At 37.4% G+C, this 26,300-nt stretch overlaps 1 protein-coding gene across 2 annotated transcripts; it reads right to left on the minus strand.

Moving 5' to 3' along the window:
* Window positions 1-1,709: 1,709 nt before the first annotated feature.
* On the minus strand, window positions 1,710-23,263 carry CTR9 (CTR9 homolog, Paf1/RNA polymerase II complex component). 2 transcript variants are annotated; one of them, XM_059826036.1, is made up of 25 exons: window positions 23,195-23,263; window positions 21,303-21,401; window positions 20,469-20,708; window positions 19,849-19,966; window positions 19,106-19,195; window positions 17,661-17,809; window positions 14,974-15,081; window positions 14,415-14,522; window positions 14,062-14,298; window positions 13,257-13,346; window positions 13,028-13,156; window positions 12,740-12,923; window positions 11,625-11,713; window positions 11,170-11,355; window positions 10,902-10,989; window positions 10,504-10,652; window positions 8,337-8,453; window positions 8,014-8,159; window positions 6,366-6,437; window positions 5,065-5,200; window positions 4,412-4,558; window positions 3,830-3,987; window positions 3,461-3,557; window positions 3,006-3,118; window positions 1,710-2,759 (listed from the first exon to the last, which is right to left on the minus strand). In XM_059826036.1, exons 1-25 carry the CDS (start codon window positions 23,237-23,239, stop codon window positions 2,351-2,353), a joined length of 3,504 nt encoding a protein of 1,167 aa, XP_059682019.1. In that variant the 5' UTR covers window positions 23,240-23,263; the 3' UTR covers window positions 1,710-2,350. The 2 variants fall into 2 exon arrangements, with proteins under 2 accessions (XP_059682019.1, XP_059682020.1); XM_059826037.1 differs by lacking the exon at window positions 6,366-6,437.
* Window positions 23,264-26,300: the final 3,037 nt, after the last annotated feature.

Raw genomic sequence — 26,300 nt, forward strand, 5'->3', positions numbered from 1 at the left:
CATTAGAAAATATGAATTAAGCTAAAACACAGCTTTCTCTCAAATTACAGCAACATGTAACCTTATGTATAAACTTAATCCTCCCATTAACCCTCCTAATCAAAGGGAAGAAAAAAAAAAGACTCCTGTTCCCCCCCCCCCCCCCCCCGCCCCTTTCTCAGTAAAAGCAGGGAGAGAAGCAAAAACATCCCCTCCCCTTTCTCTCCCTGCTGATTGGCCTCTTGTATATCATACCTTTCAAGCCCTTTCAAGTCATAACCTCTTCTTAGAAGTCTCCTTTCTGACTGCAGAAAGCTCAAAGAATGCACTTACTCCTCAGACAACAGATGTATGGAAACCCCTTTCATTTTTACACTTACTGAAAATACTTTTCTCCAACTGGATGTTAGAGCTGAAGACCCACTCAGCACCTTATCTAGAGAGCTAACTTTTACCTACAGAAAATATATTTTGCTACATGCAGCCCCAAACCAAGACTTTCAGACCTTCCATAAGAAATATACAATTAATAACATGATAGAGAAGGCTATGATAGTGGAGATGTATTTAAGGCAGAAAAAAGTTTTAAGATCCCATAGTAAATGCTGTATATTTTCTTTCCCCTTCCTATTGTTGAAAGCTGGTTACTCTCATACTTGCCAGTGCTCCATTCATTTCACCTTGCATCTATAGTTTTCCTTACATTAATCCTTACATTTCCTTGCATTAATTCCTCACACTTCTTGCTTCACAGCATCATAAGTGAAGCAGTGTGACACCAAGCGTACATACCTCATCTATCCACTACTTCCTTGTGATTCTGAAAGAGGTGAGCACCTGGGTCATGATTCTCTTGATAGGAGAATCATTTCCTACAAGGGCCACAAAGTTTCCTCAAGTGCATGTTTTCAAAGCTATCTAGCTTCCGGTCTTGGACTGTCACAAATCTGCCACCTAATGACTGTATCAAGAAGATGACTAAGTTAAGATTCAGTTTTGCTCTAATCCAACAAGCATGATAGCTGTACTTCTATTCTGAATGTTACCAAACATGAAAGTTTTCAGTAAGACTACATATAGAAACTTAATACCAAACTGAGCCACGAAAAGAAATGTCTCAACTGTTCTACATTCTGCTTTGTCTGCTATGGTTACCAACAGCCTATAAACACATGAAAAAAACCATACACAATGAGAACATCTAATGCTCACAGCAAACCAGAAATAGCAGCATGGGAAACTTAACTTTCAGTTAGTACTTGAAGCGAACTATCAGTAGTGACAATCCAGACCTTCTAAAAGCAAAGCAACGTAGTTCAGGCTTTACAGTCTATGAAAAACAGTAGTAATATACTATACAGATCTACATAATCTTCTCTTAGCAAATGCTTAAAATAGGACTTGATGACCAATGAAAAAAGTTAGAAAAAAAAAATTTTTGGACTAGCACAGAAGACTGACTTTTCAAAACTGCAGCGAGAAATCAGATTCACTTTAGTCTACAACACAGCAATTTTTCACTGTTGTTCCTGAATACATTATATGAAAGGACTTAATTCCAGAAGCCAGGTACTTAGGCTAAAATAAAGTTAAGGCTACTTCCTCAAAACACGTTCCTTCGTCAAATTTAACAGTTTCAGGTTTTCTGCTTATACCACTTAAGGGACAAAATAAATCACTCCAAGCAAATAAGCAGAAACAGTTTATTGTGACACTGGCAGCTTTACCTTTCTCAGGTACTATGGAGTTCTCTAATTTTTATTTTTTTTTTTACCTGCCAATTTAAATATTTCACCTACATCTGCGTCATTACTTTATAAAATTTCTTTAATATCTGCATCTTTTAACCTGATTTAACACAAAAACAGAAGCAAAAGAACAAACTCCTGGAAACACGAAAGTTGTATCATGGCAAATGTATTCTTTAATAGAAAGTAACAAAAACCTCCCTACTGACCTTTATTCAGAATGAGGAGAAAGATAAATATCCACAGCTCTTTGTTCCATTTGGTAGGATTTTAAGATCCATCTATGCATGTATAAGCACAGAACACACAGTTTTAGCCACACTGGAACCACCAAAACAGAGATTTTGCGTTCCATGGTTTTTACATGCATTCCATCCTTGGTGTGCTGATTATAGTACAGGGATTCTGTTCTTCATCTACAGCAGTTTCAATTTAAGAATACACCATAAGCCAACTTAGAGAAACATCCATTAGTTGCTAATAGAATCACAGGAAGGTCTCACAAGTTTACTAAAACATGAAGGTTTCTTTTAAATCACAGTTTTCAAATATAAAAATTGGATTTTCCTTATAACTGAAACATATTTACATGAACATTTTAAAAAAATTATCTGTAATTTAATCTAATCACTGTCATCTGAACCACCTTCAGACCCCTCATCGTTGGATCCTTCTGGTTCAGATTCGTTACCAGATCCTCTGCCAGAACCCTCGTTGTCAGATCCTCTCTCAGAATCTCTGTCTGAGTCAGCACTGCGAGAAGCTGGGCGAGATTCATTTTCTGAACCACCGGAACGACTTCTCCCCGACTGTACAGACTCATTGTCAGACTGCTCCGAATCTGACCGTCTCCTTTTTCTAGCCGATCTATCACTGTCAGAATCTTCCTCAGATGGGTGGACACTGGACCTCCTCAGACTACCTGCCTCGCTACCAGATTTGTTTCTGTTATCAGAATCGCTATCAGAAACAATGCGTTTACTGTGCTGCCGTTCCCCATCATCTGAATCACTGTTGCTATTCCTAGCATGTCTGTAGGGAAAAGAAAAGAAATCCAATATTAAAAGATGCTATCCTTAGCTTAAAAATAAAATGAGACACCAGGATTTGAGTAATGCTAGTGTTATCAAAATGAGAGGAATGAGTGGAATCAATTTGCAATGAAAAGTGATGTTGTGAGTACAATGAAAGGCTTCTCATTATCTCATTAACACTGCAGTTTCTCTTGAAAGCGTGCACTGAAACTTCAGTACATACAAAGTTAATTAGGGTTCTTACCCATCATCAGCAATTTTGAGTTTATCCTCATCAGAAGAGTCATCACTTGATGAAATGATGGCTTTTGATTTGATCTTTCCTTTCATTGAAGGAGGCAGACGTTCTGGTTTGGGCTGTACAGGGGAAAAACAAAGGGTTGCTTGTTCATGTGGCTGGTACCCAAACGTAGAAACATATTCAGAAAACCAGACATTCTTTTAACAGTTTTTCTGAAGTCATTAGATCAAAATTTTCCATTCATATCACTTAATTCTAGATGGCTTCAGAAATATCCTTTTCATCCTTAAAGCAGCTATAGCAACAGGGGAGAGGACAAAAATAAGCTCAAAGGCAGTTTGGTACTAGAAGTTTTGTTGTAATTATCAACATTACAACAATCTCTCTTGACTAGCATGTAATGCTGAAGTCCAAATACATATTTAGAAAGTGATGCAGTTATTCAGGATTTAACTTACAGCCTTCTTTTTCTCTGCTTTGGGTGGACGTCGTTTTTTAGGTCTTGGGCCATTTTCATGTTCTTCATCATCACTCCCCTCATCTGCCTTCTGGGGTCTTAAACAGAAACATATCTTACATGATGTAAAGCATAACATCACAAAAAAACTTAACGCATGCAAAAACATCAGTCTCAAGAAATGTCTAGGTGATCAAGTGTTACTTCTTTTGCAAAGCAGCTGTTTAAGTCTTATAATGTGCACGTGTTAATAAATCATGTGACCTCTTAACAAGTGTTAATTTTTTAAATCATTATGAAAGACTGCATGAGAACATACTTAAAAGCCATACTATTTCTCAGAGAAGTCTAACATTAAAGTATCAGTTACCTCCTCCTTTTCTTCTTCTTCCTCTCACCCTCCTCTTCTTCCCCATCTTGTTCACTACCACTACCCTTCCTCTTCTTCTTCTTTCTAGACATGGGCAGATCTTCATCACTGTCATCATTGACGAACTCATCAAATTCCCCTGCTCCTTTCTTGGAACGCTATAATAAATAAAAGCCCCACAATATAGCCTATTATTCACCTTCCAGTTAAAAAGCTAACAGAAAACAATTCAAAATAGAAACTTTATCTGAACACGTTTTCAAAGATATGAAAATACAGACTTTCTTGTGCCAACTTTCCCATAACCTCTACATTGATGTGATTAAGAAACTGAATCCAAATTTGCACATAATAAAACAATCATCTTCTCCTGTTATTTTAACAATTGAACAGATTTTGACAATGCCACTGTGCTTGGAACTTTTAAGTATTAGCTTCCAATTTTTACACTTTAGTATTAAACCTATGCAATTTTACTCAGTGGAGCCCAGGCGCTTGAAATTAAAAACCTGTGCTATTGTAAGAGACCATATAGCAAAGCAGATTTAAATAAATAATTAAATAAATAAAATTCTATTATACCCTGCCTCCACCACCACCACGTTTTTTCTCCTTTGATCCTTCTACTTCACCAGTGAACATTAGAATGTTCTTGGTTTTCTCCACATATTGAGCTCTTTGTTCCAAAAGTTTCTTCTGTTCTTCTTTTTCTCTTAGGCGCTTCTCTTCCTGAAAAAGAGAGAAAACTAACTATCACCATTGTATTTGCAGCATCACAGTGATTATAATCGCAGGCATATAATTTATTTGCTGTCAAGAAACTAGAAAATTGACTTTTGACAGTCTATGTCATAGCAGAAGGTCCACATGGCAAAAAAAAAAGTTTTCTACAAGCCTATGCTAGAGCAGGCAAAAATCCAAAAGAACTGTTGCACCAAGTGCTTCCTCATCCAGGCTGTCAGTACAGAAATTTGATGGCAGACCTTCTGGGGCACAAATTTTATTTCATTATAAAAATAAAAATTTATTTCTGAGGCTATAGGGAAGAAAGAGTATAACCTGTTAGCTAAAACATTTTCTGCTAGCACTTGCTATAACTAAGGAAAATAGCTACTAGACATCTTATCACTAACACCAGGTACCACCGCAGAGCAACAGGGGCATGTATATTGTTAATAGGTATACTTTTAAAAATAAAGTATACTTTTTTAAAAACATAGTATACAGAATAAAACCTGTTCTTTAAGTAGTTTTTGGCGAAGCAGCTCCTTTTCTTGCTCTTGCTTCGCACGCAGCTCCCTCTCTTCTTCATCCTGTTTGCGTGCCCGAGCCACATGATACTGGGCTTGGCTCAGTAAGTCAGAGCATTGCCTGTAACATGCAATGTTTTCAAGTAAAAGGAAGGTGGCATGCACATACTGCAAGAAACAGTTTTATAAAGGGCTTGCATCACAACACTATGTTCATATCGCCAACAAAGACAAAAAAAGCTACCTGAAATAGCACAACAGAAGATTAGTACAGATTTTTGAGTAAATGAAAGCACGTTCTAGTAAGCTAATTTATCTTTAAATTGCAATACACAATTTCAGAACATATTGCTTCACACTTAAAATTTAGCCAATTCATATACAAAAAAACCCCACATGAACATAAAAGGAATCATCTCAACTAATTTGGACAGCTTCAGAAGTATGGTTAATAAGAACTTGTATTTAATCACAACACACTAGCAAACCTAATGAGAAAGGTAGGTAGAAATGCTATCTTAAAAAACCTAATTGTGTAAGAGTTAAGGTTGCATAAAGTGTTCAAGTCTCAAGAAACATTAAAGCAGGGCGCTTTCAATACCCTCTTAGGTAATGTTACAATGACATTTCTTTTAAGATTAAAATTTTCTTCTCTGTACAAAACGCTTTAATGATACCTATTTAAGATGGCCAACAGGTGTTATTTGTATATCGCTATGAAAATCTTAGAAGAATGTGCGATAAATGAAACAGAGGGCACACTGAGTGAAAACCTAAGAAATAAGCTTACAAGGAAACTGATTTGAATAGGCTTGTGTACAAACTCATTACCCTGAGCAAAAGTTAAAGCAGACTCTGCAAAACAAGTGTTTTTCATGTTTTGAAAACTGACCCATGCTATTCACCCATGAACTAATTCAAAAAAATCTCCATGAAAGCAAACCTGTTGTTAGATTATTAATCAAAGCAGTTAGAGCTAGAGACATTTAAATAAACATCACTGCACTCTCATTGATGGAAAATTTGCCACTGAAACAGCTGAAGTTTTGCAGGCTCCAGCTAATGGCAGACACCACATGTTGAGAATTTTACACGACACAAAAACATTACAAAACAAAGACAGGAAAAGAATGAAACAGTAATAGGGAGTAACCCTGCACTTGTACTTCTACTGTTCTAAGAAATTGTCAGTTGAAATTTTGGAATCCAGTTTTAGTATGGAAAGACAAAAATATTCCACTTGGCATCTGAATGAAGGATTTGTTTGTGCTTTGTTTGTTTTTTACCTGGCTTCCGTTGCAGCAAGTGCCAAGTCAAATCTCATCTTATCACCTACTTTACTCAAGTAACTGAAGTACCTGGAAGAAAAAACAACAAAACAACACTAAGCAAATACAGCATTATTTAAATATTTATTGTAATTTTGCCTTAAAATAAAGCATTTCCTCCTCAATTACAATCCTATAAAACTCAACAGATGAGGAAACCTCACCAATTTTCTCTGTGTGCAGCAGCCCCTTTGAATGTACTTTTATACTGTTGTATTAAGAGTTCTCCAAATTCAAAACATTCTAAGGCCACTCTAGAGCCTTAGAAAAAAACCCAGAAAAATTCTAAAGAGAGTTCTAAGATTTCGTTTACTGGCTCCTAGCAATAAGGCCATTGCTGTAGATTTATTCCTTATCTGTCACAGCTTAAGTGCTTGAAACCAGCATAAAGAAAGAAGGAAAACTTATTTTTTAAAAATCCTTCCAGAACAGCCTCCTTAAACTTAGTTGACAGGTCCTTGTGAATACAACATACCTTCAAGTAGATGGGTAAGCTATGATAATCAGTGTTCAGAAAACAGTTTCTCCAATTCATTTGAAGGAAAACAACTTTGGCCACAGTTTCTTACCATTTTCCATCAGACACATTTTAAATGAAGTGGTTTTGTGCTAGACCAAACTCTTAGCTTGTGCATATGAAAAAAGTAATTCCTTGCTCAAGTTTTAGATTATGGAAAATATTTTCCAAAATGTGATAGACATCTGAATTTTTAGTTAATAGGTACAAAAAAAGGGCTTTCATGCAACTTTCTCAAGACAATAAATAACAACCTTCTAACTGAATTTAAGTCAGAACTTGTGTTCAAGTGTTTTGTTTGCATTATGTAAAGCACTAGAATTATGAAATGCTTGCTTGTATTAAAGGTTTGCTTTAGTTGACAAAATTACTGAAGGCAACATCTATCCTCAATATAACAGCAGAGCTAGGAATGCATAAAGCAAACACCAGCAAACCAGCAATACCTAGGAGCAGAATAAATGATTGAAAGCTTTCTGTTCAAAGATGGTGACGACTGGATCAGATTAATCACATTGTTTTCTGCCCAGAATTATTTTTCGGGGGGGGGGGGGGGGGGGGGGGGGGGGGGGAAGAGAGAGAGAACTAAAAGATCTCAAGCGCACTTAAACTGCTTCTGTTCTTAAGCCGTGAGAGTGCTTAGGCTTTACTTGCCAACAGGAGCGCGAAATTACTTTTCAAGGACTACCAGTCATTAACTAAGCTTACATAATATAAATAGATTTGCTTTTGAGCCTTATAGGTTGTTTTGAAAGAAATCGTCAAAAAAAGTATTAAATTCGTAGAATAATTTCTAACTTTTTTTTTCAACTATGCTCTTCCAGGAAGATGTGCATCTTGGTCATAGTCATACAAAACCCTTTGAGAACTATATATTGGCCACTTGGCCAAACAAAACTGGCTCTGGAGCAAAGTCCGAGTAAGTAGTTTTGTCAGGCCCAATCTTTGTTTTCCTACTAGAAACTCTAGAATTACATACAGTGTTTCATAGATGATTGCTCTTCTAACCAGATTTGTGACCTATATTGCAAATTTACTGTAAGGGAACCACAAAATAGATTGTAACGATTAGAAATAAATAATCTTTACCTGTGAGCTAGCTCCAGTTCTTTCACAGCATTAAGCACCTCCTTTAGATTGCTTTTTTCATCTTTCAGGACAGAGGTAGCTAGTCTTTGTAGCACTAAAGCCACGTTAAACATAAGGACTGTATCACTTGGCGCTACATGCCTGGCCTGTAAATAAAAAGCATATTTTTAAGATATGCTACAACATGATACAGAGGTATAGTGAAGCAACATACAGAGAATAAGCACCATTATTTCAATCCCAGACTACTGAATTCAGAGGCACAAACATGTATCAACTTACTGTAATTTTATTCTGTGATAGATGATATTTTATATTCGTACCTTTAACAAAGTTTGCTTGCATTCCTGTAATTTACCACATTTGAAGAGCGCCCGGGCCAAATATAACAATACTTCAGTATTTTGATGCTTATAGAACTTTCTGAGGCAGTTTTCATACTGAAATGGGGAAAAAAAAAAAAAAATCAAATCAACAGGTGACAATGGTTAATTATTTTGGCTAGCTAACTCCCGTTAACGTTTCTATTCCTAAAGAGCATTACTACTTAATATGCCTCTTGTTTTTTCAAGAAGTGCATCATGCTACATGGATGCCTCCTTTTCACCAATCAGAAAATTCTTTCTGTTATTCCATAGCAAGTACCTGATTTTTCTGGAAACTGGCAGCAGTCCAGGAAGCTCTGTAGGTCTTAAAATACAATAGAATACTTTGCAAGTATCACCTATTGTAACAAAGTCCAACAAACATAACTTATTTTAAGAGCACTCAATTATTCTCTGCAGTATGGGGGGAAAAAAAAACAACCTATTTTCTGTATTCATACAAGTTATTTTACAACTTGAAATACATTTAATGTAGTAATTCCATATATCTGATGCAATCAGTTAAGAAAATCCACACCTTTCAGCTAACTTGTCAAATTTGTTCTGTCCACCTAGATGAGTAACTTGGCATGCCAAGGGATATCTAGTTGTTCTGAAGTGTAAAAGACAACTTGTTACTATAGGTTTTGTGGGTCTAGAATTAAAGCTTCAAACAGTTATGAAACTTATCCTTTACAGTAACGAGCGCCTTTTGTTTGACATACTCTTTTCTCAAGGAATCACTCACCCTTTCTAAACCTCCAAAATAATAAGAAATACAAAGTCATTTTTATTTCCAGCTCAAATACAGAAATTGCCCTGAACTGTAATACCTGAAGCCACTACTCTAGGATCGCACTGTGTTGTGAGCACCCAATTTTCGCTCACCTTTACAGTAAAAAATTTTGTATTTAGCTTAAGTCTATGGTAAAGCATACACATCTGAGGCAGAGAACTCACTAGAATAATTGTTGTGGCTGCAGTAAGCTAGGCTATTAAATTCAATTCATCTCCCTTTGAGTTCAATATCGCGTATTTCAGGCTGTGGCTTGTCCCGACTGCATAGTAGAACCCAGGGAACAATAAAACACCTCAGTAAATAAACACATTTCTACTAAAAGCTTTACTTAAATATATTACCAAATGAGTACAATATTTTTCTGACAAATCAAAAGGTGAAAATGATACCCAGTTTCCCACTGTAATTCACTGCTTAAACAAATGCTAAAATTAGATTTCCTCAGGCTTTTTGTCAATAAAAACAGGTAAGGTGTTAACAAGACAACAGACCCCTTTCAAACACAACAGAATGCACGTTACCAAAGATTTTTACCGGTAGTTCACTGAAGGATAGCAACTACTGAGGTCTTGGATCAGGTAAGAAAGGCCCAGTATCTCTTCCTTACAACCATCACAAAAAGCTTCAGGATAGCTCCGAATTAAGTATTTTTGAGCCCCAGTGTGGACTCAGTATTAATGAAACAAGTTTGTTCTGAGTTCTGTCCTGTCCAACATATGCTTTTTTTTTTAGCTTACTTGTATGCTTTTGATCAACTAATTGAGTCAATTTAGTTAGAATAGGTTGATACTTGGAAGTTAGCTTGCTTGAGCAGGTTCAACTAGATGACCTCAACAGATTTCTTCCAACATGAATTAACTTGTTAACTGTGGTAGAAGAAATCACGGCACAGTTAGCTTTTCAGACAACTCTGTTATTTATGCAATCATTTGTATAAAACAAAAATAGGAAGTGTTGCTATCAAAAAAATCCCAGCAGCAAATTGCACTTACTTCAGTAACATCTGAATGTAAATCACATACAGTAACTACACTGACTGAAACCTCTTTAACTAAAAATTAATTCTGAGACCAAAATTCTAATCCAATTATGTTTTAACTCTGCTACGAAAAAAAAAGCATACAAGTTGTTAAGTGCTTTGTTACCCCTTACCCACATTTGGCAGTTTTTTTTTAAATCTAGACTTGACAGTCAACAGCATGCTAGAAATAGACCTACAACTAGTTAAAGTACTGTTCAGAAACTTGTGCAGCTGCTATCACAGCAGAGAAACATGCAGAAGTCATCTAACCCAACATATTATGTAGTTCAATTTAGAGATGTTACCATCTGCACAGCACTGATGTACTGTTTCTGTTCTACGTAGATATGTGCCAAATTCAGCCACACATCACTGATATCTGCTGTTGCCTCTCTCACTTGGGCAAAAACATCACGAGCTTCACGGAAATATCCTTTATGTGCCAAGACAGCTCCTAAGGGGAAAGTAATATGTACAGTGTAAGCTTCCAGGTTCATGTGCTATGTACTTCTACCAAAGAAAACAAAATATTGCCTGACTAAAGTTCCCCATTAAAAACTAAGTGACATAGCTGCTATATGAAAGCTATTCTTTCCTGTGCTCCACTACATAGCGTTCAGGCCCTGCAAAAACAATTCTGTATTAAAGCATGAAACATAAGAATATCATCACCTCCAAAGGAAAATTAGAGTCTAATATTCACCTATGCCATTAGCAGCATACAAATTCTTTGGATCATTTCTGAGTACTTGCTTGTAGATTGCTAATGCACGGTCCTGATGACGCTTCTCCTGCAGAAAGAAGTATCCCAATTGATCACTCATTTCTATAACAGGGTATTAAAAGATGTGTGCAGAAATTTTATGGACTACAAGATGCCAACCAGGCATCAAGAAAAGGCTCTGAGTAGCTAAGAGCATACAAAAATTAAATAAATAAAACCACACACAGGGCAGACAGACGCCCATTACCTTTTCCCTGTCTCTGGTGGGTTGATGTAGAGTCTGCAACCAGACGTTGCCAAGAGCTAGCATGGAATAAGTATCATTTTGTGTGGAGGGCTGTTTCAATATTCTTTCAAATTTCTTCTGTCCCGGACCCCACTCTTGTTTAGCCAAATGAAGATTACCAATCAGAGACCAAGCATCCGGATGGTCCTGAAGAAAAATTCACTGTAAGTTGCAAAAGCATAATTTTCCCTTGCAAGGTTACTTCTTCAAATATAAAACGCTCTTTTTCTTAAATAGAATTCCATATTAAAAAACCCAACAAACAAAACACACAGAGAGCAGATTACAGTAGTTCTCTCTTCTTCCTCTAGTTTATGTGAACAAAAAAAATAAAAATGCAACAAAATTAAAATAAAAATTTAAGTTTAGTTAGTATTTCAAGTGTTTTAACTTTAAACACATAAAGGGTTACAAACCTGATTTATCTGAAGTGCTTCTTTAAACCAATCAGAAGCCTCATAAAAATTTCCTTTATCCCTAGCCATAGCTCCCAAGCGCAAGTAGCCTAAAAACAAAAATAGAGAATAAAATAAATATCAGAAAACAGGTTAAAGTCATCTCAAACAAAGAAAATATTGGCCATGCATGAATTTCAAAAACAATCTTTTTCTTGATCTGCTAAGGACACCAACACTAAGACACCTTTCATATTCTATTCACAATGAGACACACCATGTGAAGAGGAACGTCCATCCACAATGGTGATACAGAAATTGCAGATTTCTAACAGTTAAAGTAATGCAAACATTTTTAATTTGTTTCATAAGTTAAAGACGATTGAGAAACCTCAAAGAAAGACAGATCATCAGGCACATAATTCTCCTCCTTCCACTTTAAACAGCTCTCCCATCTGCGCAGGCTTTGGGAAGAGTATCAGTTAGCAGGTGACAATGGAAAACAAGCAGGGAAAGGCTATAGATTAGGCTGGGGCATGTTGCATGCTGCAGCTTGCTGAGCAAGGGCTACCACCTTGCCTTTGCAGCAAATATCACAGGTCAGCTACTTGGGGGCAAGAGGAAAATCAGAGCAAGGAGAAAAAACAGGATGTGCCACACAGAAGCTGTGCTAACACCCCCACAGCACTTCTTCCCTGGAGGACGACCAAGATCCAAGATAAAGTGATTCTCCCAAAGGGTCTCCATTTCCACCCACAACAGCACAGTTGCAGAGCCTGGGCATATCAAGCGGATGGTCTGGATTGCACCTAAGTGCTGAGGTGCTAAGGTTTTGGTGGGAGTGGGGAACAAGTGAGCAAAGGCATGCCAGCCTAGATAAGCGAATTTTGCTAGATTTTTGGAGTACAGTATGATTTACCAATAATTAGAAGGCTTAAGGCTGGAGATTGGACTATAAGGATGACACAGGCCTTAAGAAAAAAAAAGATAGGGAAAATAGCAGGTAGGTAAGCAGGCCGCAAAACTACAATGAAAAGAAATGAAGACAAATATAAGGAGACCAGAAGACACTGTAATGGGAAGATTTTGGGTATTATAGGGAGGACCATGGAACTAAAATACCAAATGTTTCTTACAATCAACGTAATTGGGATGCTCTCTTAAAATGTTTTTATACAGCTTTTCCGCTTCATGAAATTCACACATCGCCTCATACAGTCTGGCAAGGTTATAGGACGTTGTTACAGAGATAGCATTGTAATAATGCTCATCATGTTCAGCTTCTGCTTTTGCACGATCCAGTGATGCCAAAAAATATTTCTAAAGTATAAAAAGAAAAAAGAAATAAAGCACTCCAGAATATTCTTAAAGGGAAACTTCTGGGTGATCAAGAAACTCAGTTCAAACTTTGAGTAATTACATACCTTCGCTTCTCCTAGGTTTCCTAGCCTGAAGTGCAGAGCACCCACATTATTCAAAATCTCTGGTGGGACATCAGCCTGTACTTTCTCTTGCAGAATGCGTGTGGCTGTACCATAGGCTGACAGTGCACCCTTTACAAAGAAAGAAGTGGATGAAAGAAATAAGAGAATGAGCTCTATGTGCTCTTATGAAAAGCGCACACATAATTCACCAAGTGTGTGTTAATAATACCTGTATATCAGTCTGTTCTAGAATTTGGGCTAGCTCAATCCATGCCTCTACATCATCAGGATATTGTTCTGTGACTTTCTTTAGATGTCCCTGAAAACCAGCAGAAAATAATTATGCCTCCTCGTGGACACACACAGAGTTTTAAAAAAAAGTAAATAAATCAAAAGAAAGAGTGAACATATTAACCTTAACACTAGAAAGATACACCATAATGCAAAAGAAAACATCCTAAACATCTGCACAACTCGGTCATAAAAAAATTGCATTAGTTTCCTTCCTTCATTATTGTATTTTTCTGTAGAATGCAACACTGGCTTAAAGACTTAGAGAAGCAAAAACTATTACACCAACATGAGAAGCTAGAAAAGTCATGTCTAACATTTTTTGCATTTATTTACCCAACATTTCACTTAAAAAAGCCCAAAACATAACATTGTCCTTCCAGATAAGCTAAGACAGCTGTCTTCAGGAAATCACTTGCTAACTTGCCATCTTCAGAGAATTTTAACATATATGGGAAGAATTCTGCCCTTTTCATAATACTAAATACAAACGTGAGGCTGGGGCTCCTCTAAATTCCTAGACTTGCTTTAGCCAGAGCCCAGTAGGAGTCTCAGTTCTGTCCAGGAGCTGCGACTCTTCACAGTTAGGAGGATCTCTCATGACAGCCAATATTAAATATTCTATACCTACAGCCAAGTAACCCTGAGCTTTATGCACCTCAAGGTACAGTCTGATTTCAAGTCTGAATTTCAAGTTCTACCCTTGTATGTAGAAGTATGATGCTGGCAGAGGCAAAACTCACCTTCGCAATATCCCGTTTCTCCTGGTCTTCTGAAGCTGCATAAAGTGATCCAAGGATTTTCATAGTCTCATAATTGTTAGGATAGGCTTTCAAAACTTTTTCAAAGCACTGTGATGCGTTCTCTTTGTCCCCTCGATAAATGTACATTTGACCCAATCCAAAAAAAGGAAGTACAAAAGAAGATGAGGCAAACTGAGTGGCCTGGTAATAATACTGGAACGCTTGATCATAATCTTCCTAATTAAAAAGAAGTACATAAAGAGCAGGTAGTGTTTTCACAGGTAAGCTTTGTATGAACTTTAATAACACAGATTAAGTGTAATCTCAAAGGGGGCTTTTAAAAACTGTCCCACCTGTACATGAAAAGACCTGGCCAGCTGGTAACAACTCTCTGCCTGCATTGCTTCAACTTCTGTATTATGGAAAGCATGAAGAGCCAAGTGTTGTACTTTACCATAGTCCTGAAAAAAGGGAAGTTAAATGAAATTTGAAAGCTGTCACTTTATTAATGATCAAGTGATTTATTATTTAAACTAGAATAGCTGGCAAATACAAGAAACCCTAAGCCATAGCACTGACTAAATTAATAATAACAGATTTAGTTTTAGTGGTTACTGTTCTTTTCTCTATTTCATATTTTAAAGCTTGGAAGGCAGGGAGAGGGAAAACAAACCCCAACCTTTCAGGACACAAAGGTGACCTTGACTTAAGAAATAAGCATACCTTTTCTTGGCTTTCTTGAGAAAAGTTTATACAAAATCTAAGTCAAAAACTTTACACTTGTCCATCTAGATTAACAGTTCCTTATTAGGCACCACTTAGCCTGATGAAATGAGATTGAATCTAACGCTGGAATCCTTGCTGTTCAGAGGTTATCAAGTATTTAACTGTAAAACTCCATAGCCCTCTTACCTTCTTGAAGAAGAAGTGATTAGCCAAGTGATTCAACACCATTGGATTACTGGGATCAATTGTGTAAGCCCTAGAGAGGAGTTGAACACCATTCTTGATGGAATCAGCCTAAATGAAACATTGACAGATATCAGCAGCATCTCAATAGCTGTATCTTATTAGCATCTTCAAAACTATTCTTCAGTCTAGGTTGCTGAAGGAACTCTGACAAAATCCTTGCTGGGCTCACAGATAAAAGTAATAAATTCAGCTAGTAGCTTTTCTTCCTGCAGCATACAGATGGAAAATGGGAAATGAAGCCACCACGCAGGGATGGAAAAAAGCAGAACAGGACTTGCTAGGGAAAAAAAAATACTTAGTCTTGGTGTCCTTTGACATTTCACGCTCACACCCTGATAGCCTTCCTTCTACTGTTCAATGTCTCCAGTTCATGTTTGGTTTAGGTTTTAATCTATTACACAATCTGTTCAACAGCAAAAAGAAAATATTCTCATGTTCAAATTCTAAACAAGAACTTTAGATGTTGAATGAAGAGCTACTAGAAGTTAAGTTCTAATTAAAAGAAATGGTAGAAGTTTGCTGTGGTTACATAGGGATATCATTGTATCAACTTACTCTTTTCTAAAGAAACTTTACAGTTTAAAAGAAAGCTTTCCATGGGTATAAATTTGACTTACCTACAAGTTCAATTCCATAACTGATAAAATAATTGTTATTTATTTGGGACGCACATGAGATTTATATCACAAGCATGTCAACTTAAATCTGTATTAATTTCTGAACAGAAACACCAAAAATGTTATCATTTAACATCTGTGCTTTACTTTGCAGTTATTATCAGCAGAAAGCTATCTTATTGAACGGATTAGGTTTTATGAGGTTAAGACATAAGATGAAGTCCAATAGGTGGCTAAAAAACATTATTTCAGTTTGAAATGGCACTATCTTTCCAAATCTAGTATAACCTAGTACCTTGATTAGGAGATATTGACTCATTCTTGGTTTAATTTTCAAAAGCAAAGAGGTTTTATAATCACACTATATATGTCTGAGAGTTCTCCAATAATTTGAGTCTCATGTGCAATTTCAGTCAAATCCCATAGATGGTTAGAGATCTCAAAGCTCCTAAGCACTTTCATTAAAGAAAACCAGAGATAAGACGGGCCTCAATGAGAACACAGTGCAATCTCAACCCTGAGTTGACATCGTAACATCTTCAAGGAAGGAGAAACATTAGAAATCTCTAAGCACAGAAAAGATGTCAATTACTACTTTGCAGCTCAGAGAGAATCTTTTCCCCAAAGAAAGTGTTTTCGCTCCCCCATGTCAACTCTTCGATGTCATGCTAACTTTGCAGTGCATGTTGTGGAAACAGTTTGAAATAAAGCACAGATGATGCATTTCTTACAAAGAACAAAAACCATATCTGAGTGGGTCAGCTTTTAATCACAGCTTTTTGAAGCTTAGGGTGAGTGGGCTCATCCCTTGACTTCAGTCAAAAGACCTTCAAGAAAAAAAAGAAAGATACCAGGTTTCATTACTTTCTCACCCATGGAATTATTTATTGAAATTTGACTTTAGAATATTTTTGGTTGTCTCTGTAGTTTTAGGAAAGAAAACGCTCATACTCACACTTTTTGGAATTCTTCATGGAATTCGTAACAGTTTGGGTTTTTTCTCCATGACTTAGTAGAACTAAGTCATTCTCAGACATTCTGTGCCAACAAAAGATCTTTCTAGGGAGCTACGTGTTCTACGGATAGCATAACACTAAATTTTAGCAACATACAACTATGTAAGAACTATTTTTTAATTTTTTTTTTAAAACACTTAAAGGTCCCATCCTCCACTGATAACTTCCTTAGCAGGGATTAACCATCTCAGACCTCATGATCCCATGCTATATGAGCATATGTATTTTTCCAGTAATACATCTAGAGAGTTAGGATCACCACTTGATTGTGGTTTCATCAACCTAGTTAAAATTTGTTCTTGCCTACTCTTTGGTTTACCATGTCCATGCATGCCAAGGTAGCCTGAATAGAACTTTAACACTTGTTTGAAAGCCTATGTTCCTTAAAGCCCACGACTAATCTCCTGGGACTACGTCTGTTATTTTGACTTTCCTGTTAGCATGATGCTCTTTAAAAAAAGATGCATGACGCTCTGGAATAGAGCTGCCATTGCAAGTGAGGTCTCCAAGTATTTGAGGACTTTCAGAGCATCCTGAATACAAACTGATTTAGTTAACCTTCACAGAGTCACAAATGATTAAGTAAGGCTGGTTATTATACATATTATAACTATTGCTAATTAAAGTAAGATTTTGAAATCAGAACTTGTGGGATTTTTAAGTGATTAGACATGCATTCACACATCTCGCCACAGATGGTTATTATTTTTTAATTAAAATAGTTAACCTAGCACTGTTTTTCTGTACTTAACAGCTCTGTAAGCAACAGAGTTGAAGATTTTTAGCAACAGAAGGAAGTTATTCAGAATGTGCTGCTCACATCACAAGTACATATCTAAAACATCATTCAGTAGCGACACAGACTTAAAATGATTTAACCACAAATGCTATTACCCCTTTTACAAACTGGACTACGTTTCAAAGGATAAGAAGTTTGCTTTTTCAGACAAGAGGAAAGTGAACTATGTATGGATTCTTGTTAAATCAGACTCACCTCTTTATTATTGAGTTCCAGAACAGCCAGTCCAACCAAAGCCCCTACGCATTTTGAATTTAGCTCCAGAGCCCTGCTGAACGCTAAGCGAGCTTTTTCCAACTTGTTCAGTTTCACGAAGCAGTGGCCCATACCTAATCGAACCTCAGCTACAAAACAAGATGACACCATTCAGAATCCCGAGATTTCAACTTTATGACTTTTTTACATTCTGGACATCAATTAACGTGAAGGCAGCATTTTTAACATTTCTTTAAAACCTCTAAGCCATCTAATGATTTACTGTTTTTAAAGGCAACCTCCCACTTGGCAAAAAAACTAACGTAAACAGATTAGTAAGACTTTATTTCTTCATATACCCCAGAACACTGGTCTATATTTCCAAAAGGTTCTGATATTAAACAAATAAAAAATTACTTTTATGGAAATGTATTAAAAAAAATAATAGAGAAAGGCATTAAAAAATTGCCAGATGAAAGGGCTGGAAAATTCTTAGGCAGGATAAGTTCACCTGAGACTAGCAGACCTTTAGAAAACACAGATGAACGAACAAGCTAGGAAGACATTTCTCCTCAAAGGATCAACTGATTCACTGCTAACAAAATGCTGTTTATCATCCTCTAAGTTCCATGATCGTGTACAAATGAGCTAATACAGAGAATTCACATCATATTGCCCTTTCAGACTGCCTATGAACTAGGAATATGGAGACATTTATATACAGCAATTTCAAATCTATGTGTGTTGAAAAAGGGGAGTGAATGAAAGATGTTTGTTTAAAAGTAAGACTTGCGTTTCTAAATCCACTTTCAACAATGATTCTTATGCTAAACCAGACTACAGAATACACATCAACTTTGTAATAACTTATTTTTCAGATAGGTTATGGCAAAGTATACTACATCTCTCAAGAGACTTTAGAATAGTTATGATCCTAACGCAAATACCCCGAACTAATATCTCTATATCACATGCATCACTTTTACAGCTGTTACTGACAGCTTCTCATACAACACCAGGAAAACTCACATCATACATTACAGGTAGAATTTTACTTTCCATGTCTTGTTTCATTATTAATGCTAATACATCATTTTCTTAACCCTTATTCCAAAAGCTCACAGATAGGTTCTGCAACAGTCTTGAGCAGTTCCCCACCCCGGTATAATTTTAACTTCTCTTACATGCAACTTCTCATTTTCTAATAGCTCTTTAAAAAGTAATAATTAGAAAAAATGAAAATTATTTTCCAAAACACGATTTCCTTCTCTAACAATTAAGGAACACTTCAAGTCAACAAACACCTGAACTCCTCCATAATGAGGCATGGAGGTTTTTTTTGACAGATATAGATAACAAAAAAGCCCTTAGGTATTTGAATTAAGAAAACTTGAGTTAGTTTGCAAGCACAGCAAATACTTCCACTAGCAAATACTTTGTCTTACCTGGGCAACCTGGATTGGTACGCAATGCTTTCTTGTAGTAGGCAAGGGCTCCTCTATAATCTTTCTTGTTGAAAGAAATGCATGCTTTACCTGTTGTAACATACCAGTTACGAATAAATCAGAAATATAAACAAAGCAGTTATAAATCAGAAGCTCATAAATATTATTTGGTAAACTTGTGCTGTGCTGATTTTCCAGAGTCACAATTAAAAACTAACAGAAAATTCAGACAACTACAACTTTTATTATCTTTGATGATGTCACGTGTATGAAAGAAATCAAACATGGGAACACATTCAATTTACATTTTCATGGTTTTCTGCAGAAACATAATTCTTCCCTGGTCCAGGGGAAATACACTTACTAAGACTAGATTAATCACTGAACAAATTAAAATACAAGTGTCACAGCCCACTGACCCCTCACTACTGGTATCTTTACCTTCAACAGACTATATGGCTTAATTGGCATCATCAGGGAAATATAAGTAGTTGGGAACTGGATGTATGCCCACGGGTCTCACAAGATGCTAGCTAGCATTATACTTTTTCCTAGCTTTTCCACCTACATATACTCACCAAGTTTAAAGTAATCTCTGTCATGTGTTTCTGGTCAGAAGTGCACACTTCTTTATCCCATTCTTTCTCTCTACTCATATATGCACCCTTTTCTTAAGCACATAATTAATTCTAAAACTCAACTGGAGAGACCAGGATTTTACACAAATACCCATAAACTCATACCGAGAAGGGCAGGAATATTATTTGGAGACTGGTTGAGCACAAAATGGAATTGTGCATCAGCTTGGTCCATCTTATCACCTTCAAGCAGACAAAAGCAGGCTCTTCCCAACAAGTGATTCTAGATAAGGAAAAAAGTTTCCGCTACATTTATCTTTGTAAACTATGAAGATTAGACTACATGAAAGATTAACTGGCTATGCTATAATGCTTTCTATGATTAATTTATTTCTCTAGCATAAGGACAGGAAAAAAAAAAAAAAAAGTCTTTATCATCCCCGTCTAAAGTTCACATATTTTCAAGTAACAAAGGAACAACCAATCCTTCCTTCCCAACCCCCTGAAGTTGACTGCCATAGAACTATCAGGTGTCCCAAGCTACCGATAATTATTCCTGGTGGCACCGCACACATTTCAGATACTTACAAGTTTTACTTACATGTACTACACTAACAGACTTTAAAGCCTGAGCAGTTTCTATCTTACCTTTAGTGAATCAATACCTGTTTTCTTTAGAATCACTTTATGAATTCACACAGAAAACATATGTTGAAAGTAAGCTAAAAAATAAGAATCATTAAATAATTTATAAATATGGATTTTTAAACAGATTTTCTTTTTACCTGATCATACATGATAATTTTGTCAGCCATAGTATACAACAAGGTAGCTTGCGTAATGAGCTCCTTCTTGTTATCTTTGTTCTTCTCCTTTCGAGCCTGCTGTACATAGTATGCTGCCAGAGTATCCAGACACGTCATTTGATCTTTTTCATGGTCTCTATAGTCCAAGTTACCATCTATGCGTGCAGCTTCCAACAGCTTCACAAAGTCTTCTGTTTTTCCTTGTTTGTAGTATTCCAGCTATAAAACATACAGTTTTAACAGACAATACTACCCCAGTGAGTAAGTAACATATCAAGTTGATACTTCAGGTGTCACACAGATTCTTTTTCCAGAAAATAGGGATAAATGTAAGGATAATCACACAAAGGCATTCCAATATTGCCAAATATTTTCCCATCATCATCCCAACTTAGTATTTTTACATTAAAACACAAGTCTTACAGCTGTTTATAACAGAAGAATCAACTATTTTTCCTCTGAACTTCTTTGACTTTTTGCACATTTCACTGTACTTTCCATAGTATAGATACTGCCCCATCCTTTTTTATGAAGTACATAATCAAAGGCACAAATCAGAAAAAGTATGGATTGAGGAAAAAAAACTTAGAAAGCAGGCCTCAAGCAGCATTGTTTCATGAAAAAAGACAAAGTGAAAATCTTAATATGCATATGTCAAATCAGAAATATCTGGCCTAGAGACAGTGACCAAATAACCCAATTAAGTTCCTGTTCAGAATTCAGTTATCCCTAGCCATATAAGTAAGGAAGTGGAAATTAATATATGATTATCTGAATGTAATATTTAAATATACAACTTGTATATATACGAACCGCTAAGGCAATCCATATGTGCAGTTGAGTGTGTTCCTGTTTCAGTATACTTATAACTTCATCACCCTCAGGTAACTGATCGAAGTCAAGCTCAATAACCTAGAAACAAACAATACAGATTTTCTTTTCACAAAGCATTAACATTGAGCTCAAAGCAAGCTGGACATTTCAGAGCACAAAACATAAATAATTCTTCATGTTTAAACAAGGTTATGGACAAGGAAAGAAATGATGATATATTTTATTTTGTACAAGACAAAAGTGATGGTCTCTCACAAATACCAGAGAAAAGACAGCCCAGTGTCTGGGATACTAGTCAGGGAGAATAAACAGAGATGCTAATTCAACTTCTTTCACCATAGACTTCAGGCTCAGAATTTTTACAGTTCAGCTAATAACCAATTTGACTGCACACTGCTGAATTTCTAAAATTTTTCCTACAGGTAATACAAAGACTTAGGATACAATCAAAATGCTCCAAGTAATCAGGTGCCAGAGAATCAATACCTCAGACTTATCTCAGAGCCCTGAAATTTTGTAAAGTCATCTTTATGCCCAATAAAATCAAGAAATTATTGAAGTGGCAAACATTACAAAGAACAGACTAAATTTCTGAATATGAACAACCATAGTCATCATGAGCAAATGACGTCAACAACTTTTCACCATGCACACATTATTTTGCAAGTACTATTTTGCCATGTTGATCTACTCTTCCGACACAGAAAATGTGGAAAACGAAACAGATATTCCCAAGGTGGGATGTTTGGGAACACAATTTAACTGCCTGTTAGTTCACTCGCTACTCAGTCATGTTGCCTTTAATAGTAGCCATCTAAAAAAAAAAATAGTATTTTATAGCAATCCTTGGCAATTAATTCAGAATCTCAGGATCCAATTAGTCTTAGCCATAACTCCAACAGCAGCACCTAGATCAACTATTCATGTTGACACCTCAGACAGAAATTTCTGTCACAGAGAAAAAAGACCCCTGACATGTAACCTATAGAAAGCAAACTACCTTTGTGAGACTTAAAAACACAATGGCAGTTGTATGGAAATTTGTTAGAGTACGGACACATATGCTCACAAAAAGCATTTTTCAATCTATAAGCAGTATGTTTCAATACCTTATTCAGCTAAGGTGTTAATTCAGTATCTGCTATTGAATGATTTTACTTCAAACTTTATAATACCCTGTACATTTCCAAATACTTCTCTTAAAACTTTCTAACCTTGGCTTGTGACAGCGTACCTTAAATAAAGTTATATAAATCTCTAAACCCACATTGAAATAACTTGACAGAGTGGACGAACTGCCCTACCTGTGTGTATATGCTGATTTAGGAACATGCATGCTGTTTACAAATCAGTGCAGTCAGAAAAATCAGCATCTAATCAGCTAAGGAGAGAATTTAGCTGGACAAGGCCACCGTACACAAGCACAAACTAAAGATTAAATACTATTCCCAACAGGATCTTCACTCCTGAGGGTTACACATGCTTGAAGCACGTATTGTGGGAAAAGAGACTGCCTCTTCTCCACAGACGTGTGGGACCGAAGGACCCCGGACAGACTGCCTGACTGTTGCCAGCGGCTCTCCTTCACCAGCAAGCCACTAGGCAAGAACAGGGAGGTTACAGCTAACAGAGGGCAGACACTGTTCACCGAGGGGCACCGGCGAAGGCAGGTTTGGGAGTGTCTCCGCAAAGCGATACACCTGTAACCCCAGGACCTCATTCCGCTCAAGGAAGGGAGCGACAGGAGCCCAGGACGAAACTACGGGAGGAAACGACAAACGCCCGCGCCCCGGCACGCATCATAGAGCCCACCCCTTCCTTCCCCCTCCCCAGCACCAGGCCGCACTGCCGCCTCCCAGCCCCCGACTCGCCTCATCGGTGTCCCGGAGAGGGATCTCAATAGACCCCCGCGACATGATGGCGACTCCACTGTCCGCCGAGCCGCGAGCACGCAACGGCCGCCGCGCGCGCACTTCCCCTCACGAACACCGGCTGACCCGGACGTGCTCGGGCAAAGGGCGGGGAGGGGAGGGGGCGGGCTGGCTCCGCCTCCGAAGACCAACGGACCAATCGCAGCGACGCACGAGCCTCAAGGGCCGCCTCGCGCCCGTGCGTGAGGAAGAGGGAGGGCTTCAAGGCCGGGCGCGCGCGGCCCTGTTGCTGCGGCAACGGTGGTCTCGCGGGCGCCCCTCAGTGAGCAGCGAGGCAGCGGCGGGCTGGGGCAGCGGGGCCTGCAGCTGGGCGGGCGGCCGGTGCCGCCAGCCCTGTCCCCGCCTCAGGCTATGTGACCGCCTGTGCGGCTGCGTGCAGCGCTCTGCCGTGTGGTGGCCTTTTAAAACGTGAGCAGTCTTCTCAGGACAGAGTGAGGGCTTGCTGGGGACTTGCAGACAGGTATTAGTCCCGCTAATTTATACATATGTATCACCTACTTACCTATGGAAATACAGAGGGAGAGAGAATACCAAGAGATAATGCCGTGTATTCATACATGCACACACAGGTTAGCACCTGGTTGCTCTCCGGTCTTGAGGCCACAACTCCCTCAGGTTATGCCTCTCCTCATGTCATTTTAAAATCACTAAAGATTTCCAACCAAATGCATTAAAATGTGTGGATTCCCCTATTACTGTGGAAAAATAAATAATGTGTAAATCCAAATACATATTACCTGACTACCTTAGGTGGTGTAATGTTGTTAATACATATTTACAATTTCTTAACCACAGCTTGGCCAACTATTTTCAAATTATCTGAGTGTTTTTAATTACAAATACTACATCTGAAAATGCTGAATCCTGAACCTAGGCCCTGATCCTGGAACTTGGTTTGTGCGAGGCATTCAGCCACGTGGAGGTGCATGAGTAAAGAAGAAATTACAAAGTTGGGTTCCTAAATTGGTTTTTTCCAACTATGATGACAGATGCACTGACCTATTTGGATCAAACACAGCATGCATAGTAACATATGACCAATCTGAGTTATTTTTGCAGCTGTACCAAGTGGAAAAAAAAAGGGTAGTAAGACTAAAAGATCCTCTGGCAAATTTCTACTATGATTTAAAAACAAAAATCTGTGACATATTACTTACACAACCTATTAAACCCTAAAGCAAATGTGTTTTTGTCCTGTAGCTAACCATTCACAGAACATAGAGTTTTGACTGAACTGATAGTCACAACTATACAGCATTAAATTACTAAATTTGATTTTAAAAATTAATTGTGAAGGACTATAATAGTATATATTATAGTAGGAATGACTAGCTTACTTGCAGTGTCACCTGTTCTCTGAAGCCAAAGTAAGTAGTACTTTTAATTACTTAACATCTTGAATGTCAACTTCTGATTTTTATTTATGCACTAATTATTCTCAGTTAAGTTACCTGGTCCAATTAAGTGTAACTAGCATGTATTCTACTCATATAGGTCTCTGAGTAGGTGTGTGCCATAAATACCTTTTGTAGAGAAACTTTTGCATGTGGCAGTAAAGCAGAGTAACATTGAAATTAATAGGAGTGAAAAAGTGTACACTTTTTTCATTAAAAACATGCCAAAACCAACATTATGCAGAGCAAGATGCTGATTAATAGAGTTCCTAAACCTACTTTTCTGATTTATAGGCTGATTTTTCACAAAGAAACTGCTTTTTAGGTATTTTAATTAATGTTGAAGCAATTGGGAATGAAAAGGCAACTCTGCAAACTATTGACTTTTATATAGTTTGAAGCATGAAGACTCCTTTTTTCCATATATACTGATAACAATAAATCACTATTGATATTTAGAACTTCTTTAATGTATAAATATTGTTTTGGTTCAAAGAGCTTTTTTTTTTTTGCTTTGACTGCTTAGGAACATTTCAAGAGAAGAGACTTGTTTCCTCTTGCTGTCATTTTTTTTCCATTTGCTTTTTTTATTATGAAAATTTAAATTACTACTTTTAAACTTGGATTGTTATCACTATCAGAAATACTGATATAAATAGAAAGCAATATATAGCAAATTGAACTTCCACTTGTGATATGTTATATAGACAATGAAAAATAACATTTAAAAACTTCATTACCACATATAATTATAAGCCTTTTTCAGGAATGAAAATTGAGCTTAACTAAGCTACTTTAATAACAGAATAAAAAGGTCTGTACCTACCTGACCACTACTCTTGGCAAGCAAATTACCATCTATGTTTGAGGTGTGTTGCTTAAATAAATAGGCCTCCATTTAGCTGGGTGGTCAGAACAGGGTATTTTAGTAGCAAAGTTTCTTTACTTTTGATTGTTAGAATAAATAACTTTTTTCTTCAGGGTTTTTTTTTTCAAGCCAGGTATGGGTTTAGAAATCTTTAGAGGCAAATTAATTCCATTCTAACAGCATGAGCCATCACTTTAGTAGTCTCTTGTTGACCTTCCCATTCTGAGCTGTGAAAAAAGTGATCCTACGTTGGTGATTTGCAAAGCTCAGCATTGTGCGTTAGGGAGCAGTAAGGGCCGCCGCTCCCCCAGGGAGGGAACCCAGGAACTGAGCACATACAGCCAACAAGGTAGGGGCTTTGCCAGGGAGACCCACCCCAGGGTACCTGAGCAGGGCAGGCATTAGGCAAATCCACAGCAACAAGACAAGTCTGAGGTTGAGCTGGAAGTGTCCATCAGTAAGGCAGAATGATTGCCAGGTAGGTCCTTTCTAACAAGAGAAGACATAACTCAATCCTCAGGCAAAGGCCCAGATTAGGGGGGTACCTATGGCTAAATAAGGACTAAGCTGTGACGGAGCTAGGGACCAGCACTTTCACAGGGTAACCCAAAACAGGATTGTGGGTCTTGGGCTGAGCTTAAATGGGGTGCCTGGGCTGTAGGCAGGGGTGTGGCAGGATGTACCAGGTGGGGCTGGTCAGGGCCATTAAAGCTTATTAAAGCACTTAAGGCCCTGACATAGTCTGTCTGTCTTGAACAGGTAGTGTGCAGGTTTAGTAAAGTGC

Source organism: Gavia stellata, chromosome 17 (genome assembly GCF_030936135.1).
Source record: "Gavia stellata isolate bGavSte3 chromosome 17, bGavSte3.hap2, whole genome shotgun sequence".
NCBI lineage: Eukaryota > Metazoa > Chordata > Aves > Gaviiformes > Gaviidae > Gavia > Gavia stellata.

What these genes read in the sequence shown, in the direction of transcription:
- CTR9 (XM_059826036.1), bottom strand. Translation starts at nt 23,239, where the DNA reads ATGTCGCGGGGGTCTATTGAGATCCCTCTCCGGGACACCGATGAG. An exon ending in AGAAACGGGATATTGCGAAG is followed by an intron (nt 13,347 to 14,061) that starts GTGAGTTTTGCC and finishes GCTGGTTTTCAG; the next exon opens with GGACATCTAAAGAAAGTCAC. An exon ending in GTATGCTGCTAATGGCATAG is followed by an intron (nt 10,653 to 10,901) that starts GTGAATATTAGA and finishes CTTTCCCCTTAG; the next exon opens with GAGCTGTCTTGGCACATAAA.